This window comes from Lathyrus oleraceus, chromosome 7 (genome assembly GCF_024323335.1).
Source record: "Lathyrus oleraceus cultivar Zhongwan6 chromosome 7, CAAS_Psat_ZW6_1.0, whole genome shotgun sequence".
NCBI classification, from domain to species: domain Eukaryota; kingdom Viridiplantae; phylum Streptophyta; class Magnoliopsida; order Fabales; family Fabaceae; genus Lathyrus; species Lathyrus oleraceus.
The window spans coordinates 114,999,174-115,008,391 of NC_066585.1; the positions used below are offsets into that span (position 1 = coordinate 114,999,174).

The 9,218-nt window shown below is 34.6% G+C and overlaps 1 protein-coding gene across 1 annotated transcript; it reads left to right on the forward strand.

Moving 5' to 3' along the window:
• Positions 1 to 4,681: 4,681 nt before the first annotated feature.
• On the forward strand, positions 4,682 to 6,956 carry LOC127101000 (dynamin-related protein 4C-like). The gene has a single exon (XM_051038308.1). The coding sequence runs from the start codon at positions 4,788 to 4,790 to the stop codon at positions 6,903 to 6,905; it is 2,118 nt and encodes a 705-aa protein (XP_050894265.1). The 5' UTR covers positions 4,682 to 4,787; the 3' UTR covers positions 6,906 to 6,956.
• The last annotated feature ends 2,262 nt before the right edge of the window (positions 6,957 to 9,218 follow it).

A 9,218-nucleotide genomic window follows, 5' to 3' on the forward strand; every position in this document is an offset into this window, starting at 1 on the left:
AATTTGTATCACCTCAAAATAATAAAAAATGAAGGAGTTAGGTCCTTGGGAAGTTGATCCAAAATTAGGGTTTCAGTCAAAATGACCTATAATGTTTTGAAATGAACGACGACATTCCAAGTTTCAAATGGATTTTTGATGAAAATTAAAGTTGTTAATATGGTTCTTAAGAACATTATTTCTCTTGGGGTCATATTCATTTGACAAACACATCAAAAGTTAGGTCTCAGTGGATTTCAATTTAGTTAGATGACTTGACTGGTCAACTTCTCAAGTCCAAACTTCAAATCTTAATGAATGAATGATTGAGAACACTCACATAGGCTCATATATGCATAAAATGATGAATTAAAGAACTTACCTTGATTGAATTTGATCATAGGTTGAGGTTGCTTCATGAGCAAGGCACAATCAATGCACAATTGAATTAGGGTTTCCTTGGGAAACAATCCTCAAGCCCTTTGGTTTATCTTGATAAAATTGGAAAACTAAGATACTTGGGAGACATATATGATAATTTAGAGCTTTGGGAACCATTGTCATGCTTGCTTTCATCTTCATCTGGCCACTTCATTGAGCATAGGGGCCTCCTAGGAGCAAGGGCACACATGATTGCTTAAGCTTCAAAACAAACAAGTTAGTGACATATTTTTGTGCTTTTGGTTAGTAAAAAAAATAAGAAAAGCAATAATACACAATTCAAGCATGCTTGGTGGTCTCAAACCAACTCACGCAAGTCCCACCCTAGGGTTAAGGAACCAAGATGCTATGATCCTTGAGGCAAATGCAATGAGCAATGATATGATGCCATGAGGGATCTTAGGGTCAAAATTAGGGTCTTACACTTATAATTAGAAATCAAAACATGTGCGCTAAATAAGGAATGACTCTATTGAATTGACCAAGGCTAAATGGGTGCCCCCAAATCGAAACATAGACCATTCCCACAATCAAGTGCACTTGTATATTGGAATGAGAACTTCTAAAAAAAGCTTAGCATTATAAAAAACCCTTAAATCAGTGAAACCAAAAGCAAAATTCCAAACTTAAAGAGAGAAAACAAACTCACATGGATCTACTATGGAGAAAGTGGGATGGTGAGATTGGATGAAATGAGTCAAATTTATGGATGAGCTTGCACATACTTGGATATTCTGATGCATGTCTTGACCATGTCAATAATCAGATAACAAAACCAAATGTTTGACTTTCCTTATCTTTCTACTAGATTGGCCAAATGCATGTTTTTATGAGGGTTCATGACCAAATGAAGTGGTCATGTGACAATGATGCAAAAAATGGATTTTTTATTGAAACAATATGCCATGATCAAGATTAAAAGAGGGATTACTGAATGAGATGATTATATGAATGCAGATGAATGTAATGTAATCTGAGTATGACAAAATTTGGGGTATGACAGCTGCCCCTATTTAATTACCTTGAATCAGAAGGTATGAATAACAACAGTTTTCATACATTCACGGTGGAAGATAATTAAATACGAAAAGCCCTAAATTTTGTCCTTTGAGATGCAAGGAAGAAATGCAGAGAGAAGATGCAGTGAGAAATATGATGAAAAAAGGTTATTCATAAAGTGAATGAAACAATCAAGACTCTCTAGGAATCATCAGAATAATATCTTGGATGCCATGATCGATATATTCCCATAGTGGAATGATACCTCAACTGAATCTAAGACTTTCTGAAAACTAACAGAACAATGTCTTGACCTGAACGCACAAGATTCTCTAAGGACCAACGAAGCAGTATCTTATATGACATAATTGAGATATTCCATCAAGGGAATGATACCTCGATCGTATCTAATATTCTCCGAGGATATTATAGCAGTACCTAAAAACAAATGAGATTCTTCATATCAATGAAGCAGTATCTCAAACAGATAAATTAGATTCTTCAGATAAATGAAGCAGTATCTCGAACGAATAAATGAGACTCTTCAGATAAACGAAGCAGTATCTCAAACAGATAAATGAGATTCTCTGAATCAATGAAGTAGCATCTTACACGATATAATCAAGATATTCCAACAAGGGAACGATGCCTTAATTGAATCTAAAACTCTTCGAGGATACTAGAGCAATATCTCAAAGAACAAATGAGATTATTCAAATTAATGAAGCAATATCTCAAACAGATAAGTGAGATTCTCCGGATCAACGAAGCAACATCTTATATGATACAATTAAGATATTCCAATCAAAGGAATGATACCCTAATTGAATCTAAGACTCTTCGAGGATACTAGAGCAGTATCTCTAAGAACAAATGAGATTCTTCAAATTAATGAAGCAGTATCTCAAACAAATAAGTGAGATTCTCCAGACCAACGAAGCAACATCTTATATGATATAATCAAGATATTCCAACAAGGGAATGATACCTTAATTGAATCTAAGCCTCTTCGAGGATACTAGAGCAGTATCTCTAAGAACAAATGAGATTCTTCAAATTAATGAAGCAGTATCTCAAACAGATAAAGGAGATTCTCCGGACCAACGAAGCAACATCTTATATGATATAATCAAAATATTCCAACAAGGGAATGATACCTTAATTGAATCTAAGCCTCTTCGAGGATACTAGAGCAGTATCTCTAAGAACAAATGAGATTCTTCAAATTAATGAAGCAGTATCTCAAACAGATAAATGAGATTCTCCGGACCAACGAAGCAACATCTTATATGATATAATCAAGATATTCCAACAAGGGAATGATATCTTAATTGAATCTAAGACTCTTCGAGGATACTAGAGCAGTATCTCTAAGAACAAATGAGATTCTTCATATTAATGAAGCAATATCTTATATGTACGTCTGTTGGGGAAATGATTCAGAAAAGACTCTCTCTAGAGGAGATTTACTAGAAATACTCTGCAGGGGAAAAGCTCATAAGAGACTTTTTAGGGTAACCTCTTCTTGGGGAGCAATGATAGCAAAGATGTTGGAGGATATCGTTATTAACCACAAAATTTTGAAGAAAGACTTGATGGGAAATAATTTTACGAGCACACGCAAAGTAGTCACTCTATTGACTTTATGAGGAAAGTTTGGGATACATATGAATGCCCCTGGATCCCGAGTTATGTTATGTTGTTTTTTGGTATGACGTTCCACTTTGGATGGAAGTACCATGCATGGAATAATGCATGCGATATATGCAAGTATGCGATTGCTTGGGGATATTTAGGATGTGCACATTGGAATGTGAATGATTTTTTTTATCCTTTTTGTTAAATCCTTATTTCTACAAGAGTGTTATGCAGGGGTATGCTGATGATCAATAGGATTGTGTTTGATGAAATTCCTGTTTGGCAGGAAAATTATGAATGGACTGATGCATGTGATGCAAGTGGGAATGCAAAATGGATAATTGGGTATGTCTTTTTGAAGTTGCTCTCCCTTCTTGAAGATAAGGGTTCTTTTGGTGCCCCGGTTAATGAGTTTTGTTTTGATGAAGATGTCAATGGTGTTGACTTTATGTTGTCGGAGAGACGAATGGAAATCAGGCTCTGATGCCTTTTTTTGGTAATTGGAAATATGTTTAGGCGTTTCAAGTTGTTGAGCGGTTCAGAATTTTCAACACTCGATACTTTTAACTACGCAATGTTTTATTAATGTTTTTGCCAAAATTGCGCTAGGGACTCGTCAGTGATTGGATACACATGAGTACATTTATAAAGGAAATTGAGTTGTTAGTAATGGGAATGACCATGGTTGTCTACGAATGATCCAACATCTTTTAGCAGTAAGAACAATTTTGAAGGCTATGAGTATCCCCCTTTTGATATCTCAAGAGTAATTTTATCATTTTGTTCAAATGTTTTTTCCTAAATTTTATAAACGATGCTTATCAGTAATAAAAACGTTTTGCAAACAAACAGATAAAAATAAAAGATAATTTGGGCACAATCTTTGATGAAAAAATTTCTCTTTTTATTGATTTGACCCTTGAATGGACAACTGTACATAAAGATGCAATTCCTTAATAAGGTAATTACTGTGTATAAAGATATAATGGCAATAAAAATTAAGTTTCCATTGAGTTTCAACACTGCTATAATCCTCAAGTCTTTGACGGTCCGAGTACCTTGCCTCTGAAAAAGTCAGGTGGATTGATTCTTCATCCTCAAGGGTATGATAAATGCCTGAAAATGCAGTTTTTTACCTTGGAATTAATCCCTAATTTTTGCATGGACCACCATTTCGGGTTTTCAATCCTCCAGGATATCTTTTTTTGCCTAAATCGCCCTATATGTAAGTTTGCATGCATGATATAATCTTACATGACAATCGAAAAATTTAGGGTTCTTTTTTATTGATCAGAGGGTTAATGTATGAAATAATCCTACATGACAAACAAAGAGTTTAGAGTTCTTTTTTATTTGTCAGAGTTAATGCATGATATAATCCTACTTGGTAATGGAAAAGTTTAGGGTCCTTTTGTCATTCAGCATATAATTTTCCTTGTAGTATTTGATTTTATAGGCACGCGTAATAATGGAAATAATGATGAGTATGGTGCAATATTGTCTATTGGCTAAACAAAATGAGGTACTCCTTCGGTGATTGCATTGGAACTACGTATATAATCTTAGAGGAGTTACTACCATGCACTTAACAAGGAACCTTTCAATAACTCAAAACTTTGAACAACCCAATATCCAAACTGTAACTCCAATTCCCCTGAAAACCTCTCTGCAAAATACCAAACGATCCTTTCATTTTACTATCCGTTTAAGTTTCTCTCCTCTCTATAAATATGCATTTAACCTTAACTTCCATTCATCATAAGCTCTCATTGACCAACAGTTATTGTATTTTCTCTCTGCATAACCTCACTATCACCTTACTTTTCCTAACAATGGCACATGGAAAGAAGAGTTCCTCCACAAAGGCTACAAAACATGGTGAATCATCAGTTGCATTGGTCCATGTTGATCAACCTCAACCACTATCTGTTGCACCCATTGTATCTTCTTATAATGAAAAGATACGTCCAGTTCTTGATGCCCTTGAAAATCTAAGGCGTCTCAACATTGCCAAAGAGGGAATACAGTTACCAACCATTGTTGTTGTTGGCGACCAATCTTCTGGAAAGTCAAGCGTTCTGGAATCTCTTGCTGGTATCAGCTTGCCCCGTGGTCAAGGAATCTGCACTAGGGTACCATTGGTTATGCGTCTTCAGAATCATTCACTTCAACAGCCAGAGCTTGTACTGGAGTATAATGGCAAGAAAGTTTCAACTGATGAAGCAAATGTCTCTGATGCTATCAACACAGCTACTGAAGAGCTCGCTGGTACCGCTAAAGGAATTTCCAACAACCCTTTGACTTTGATTGTGAAGAAGAACGGTGTGCCTGATTTAACTATGGTTGATCTTCCGGGAATTACTCGTGTACCTGTTCATGGTCAGCCGGATAATATCTACGACCAGATCAAGGATATCATCATGGAGTATATAACTCCTGAAGAAAGCATTATCTTAAATGTTCTTTCTGCTACTGTTGATTTCACAACATGTGAGTCCATCAGGATGTCTCAGTCTGTTGATAAAACTGGTTTGAGAACTTTGGCAGTCGTTACAAAAGCTGACAGGTCTCCTGAAGGTTTGTTGGAGAAGGTGACAGCCGACGATGTTAACATTGGTCTTGGTTATGTTTGCGTAAGGAATAGAATCGGCGACGAATCTTATGAAGAAGCTAGAAATGAAGAGCAGAATCTTTTTGAGTCTCATTCCCTCCTTTCAAAAATAGACAAGTCTATCGTTGGAATTCCTGTTCTGGCACAGAAGCTTGTTCATGTCCAAGCTATGATTATATCAAAAACATTGCCGGAGATTATGAAGAAGATTAATGAGAAGCTTAATAATAGTGTAAAGGAGTTGGAAAACTTGCCTGCCAATTTGTCTTCTTTGGCGGATGCTATGTCTGCTTTTATGCAAATTGTTGCTCTTTCTAGAGAGTCTCTTAGAAAGATTCTTCTGATAGGAGATTTTCAAGAGTATTCTGAAGATAAACAAATGCATTGTACTGCTAGGTTAGTTGAAATGCTTAATTCCTACCAAAAGGAACTTCAAAACTGTCCTGAAAGTAATTCAACAAAGGATTTTCTAATGGAAGAAATAAAAGTTCTTGAGGAAGCCAAGTTTATAGGTCTTCCAAATTTCATGCCAAGAGTTGCATTTCTTACTTTACTTCAGAGAAAAGTAAATGGGGTTTCTTATATGCCAATACGTTTTGTCGATAGCGTTTGGTGTTATTTGGAAACTGTTGTTATTTCTGTTTTGAGTCGTCATTCTGCAAATTATTACCAGTTGCAGGTCTCGACTCGTCGAGCTGTGGAGCGTCTTATTGCTAAGAAGAAGAAGATCTCCATTCAACATGTGTTGCAAGCTGTTGAGATGGAGAAGCACACGGACTACACTTGTAATCCAGAGTACTTGCAGGAGTATAACAAGTTGATGTTGCATCAACAAGTATTTGTGAAAGAAGTTTTGAATGCTAATAGAAGATCAAGTACTGTGAAGCTTGAAGGGTTTGGTGACATTGAAGTTAATCATCTGAGGAACTGTCAGAATGATTTGTATGACGCTTTTGACTTGAAGGCGAGATTAATTGTTTATTGGAAGATTGTGTTGAGGAGGCTCATTGATGTTATTGCTTTGCATTTGATGCTTAGCATCAATGAACTTCTGGATGTTGATTTACATAAGGAGATCTGTAATGAACTCGGGGGTGGTGTTGAGAGGCTCCTTGAGGAATCTCCATCTATTTCTGGCAAGAGAGAAAAGCTAAGTAGGAGTGTGAAAGTTCTTGGAGAAAGCAAGGAGACTGTGGCAAATATAATCGACAGGATTGGAGTCTACGGTGATAACTAGGAACATTGCTCAGTGTTTTCATTTGTGTCTCTTTTCTTCTATCATGCATGTGGCATTTCTCTTGTTTTTTTTTTCTATCAGTTGCAACTGTTTTTTAGTTGTGTTTTGTTTGTTTCTTCAGCCTTTGTCGTTGTCGACTCTTGTCGCTTTTTCTCATCAAAGTTTATTTAAAACCCTTGTCGTTACTTTTTGTCATCAAAGTTTATTTAATTAAATGCATGGTTTTATTTCTTCATCTATTTATGTTTAAACCTATTTAACTTATCATGTATAAATTTATTGAATTGTTTGTACCATTTCAAAAGTAAGCTATTTTATTTTATTTTTACAAAATTAAATACATTGGAGTCAATAAAAAGTTAAATTATGAAAAAGACTTCCACTCACAAAACAGCTAGATATATCAAATATAATATATGACGAAAATATATATGCTCATAATAATGTTGTTCAAGTCCATTGAAGAGGACTTACGGTTATAGTCGTGAAAATCTCAATAGTTTTAATTTAAATGTATTGTGTTATAAACTACTTTGTGTTATCCTTAATTTAGAGCATAAACGCCTGCATTAACACGACATGTTTTCATAAAGAGGTAGTTTTTCTTAATCATGAAGAATATTACCATTTCTTTTCTACAGTCTTTTAGACTTATATTTTTTAACACCAAGCATTTCTTTTTTAACTTGTAGAATAGTTCAATCTTCACGGGCATTGTAGAGTATATTTGCAATTTGTTCTTTACGTGGACAATACTAAACTATTTCATCTTATGATATCGAAAATTAATATGCTTGAACCATCTCTAAAATATTTGGATTCTTATTCAGGGAAATAGTTCACTTCTTGTCACAAAATATATTTGCCTTTGGTTTATCACTTTTAAAATTCTTCTCAGTCACACTTTTTGAGTAGGACAACCAATTGCTGCAATATATTCTGTTTCTACGGTTGAAAGTGCGACAATAAATTGTTTCTTCAAAGACTACGATATTGCACCACTATTCAAATGAAATGCATATCCTGGCGTGTTTTTTCTTGTTTTTGTATCGTCTACCAAGTCATTGTATTTGTATATGACAAGCTTCACATTATTATTATTATTAGCAAAATAAATACATCCGGTCAAAGTACCTATGATATAACGAAGAATTCTCTTTGCTCCTTGCAAATGACTAACGTGTGTTTCTTCCACGAATCTACTAAACAATCCAATTCCATATAATATATCTGGTCTTGTCATAGTCATATTTCTCAGGCTTCCGATCAATATTTCATAACGGATTGAGTTTATCCTTTCAAACTCATTATCTTTTATAAGCTTCAACTTTTCTTCGACTGGTGTAGAAATTAGCATTGAATGTTCCATCTTAAACTTCTTCAAAATATCACTAGCATATTTATTTTGGGAAATGAATATCTCATCATTTTGTTGAATGACCTCAATGCCAAAAAAATAGAATATTAAGTCCAGATCATTCATTTCAAAATGGATAATCATAGCCTCTATGAATTTTGAAATCATCTTTGAATTATTTCTAAAGAAAATCAAATCATCAACATATAGACACGCAACAAGGACATCTCCAGGATCAATTTATTTGATATATAACGTGTGCTCATAAGGATATCTCTAAAAATCATTATGTAGAAAATAAGAATTAATCTTCTTATATCAAGCTCTTAGTGCTCGCTTCAAGCCATATAATGCTTTCTTCAATGTATAAACTTTATCTTCTTTTCTTATAACCACATATCACGCATGTTGCTCAACGTATACTTCTTCTTCCAAAGTACCATCAAGAATGCATACTTAACATCCATTTGATGCATTTTCAACTATTTTGAGTTGAGAGTGAAATAAACATGCAGATAGTGTCTAACCTAGCAACAAGAGGAAATACCTTACAGTAATCAATACTTGGTAACCCTTTAGCCACCAACTTCGCTTTAAAGTGATCAATTTCACCATTGGATTTTTAATTTGTCTTGTACACCCATTTCACTCCTACAAGCTTTTTGTTGGAAAATCTGTCAACTCCTATGTCTGATTCACTTAATTGCATTGATTTCTTCATTCACGAGTTTTCTCCAATTTTAATCACTCTAGGCTTCTTCAAAATTTGATGTCTCACAATCTACAAATAAAGAAAAATTGATAATATCTTCATCATATGGGTCGTCATTGTTACTTATAACACAATCTTGTAGTCTGGCTAGTGATTTATGTTGCCTTGGTTGTAAGTTGGATGTCTTTGTAAGTTGGATGTCATTGTTACTTATAACACAATCTTGTAGTCTGGCAGGTTACTT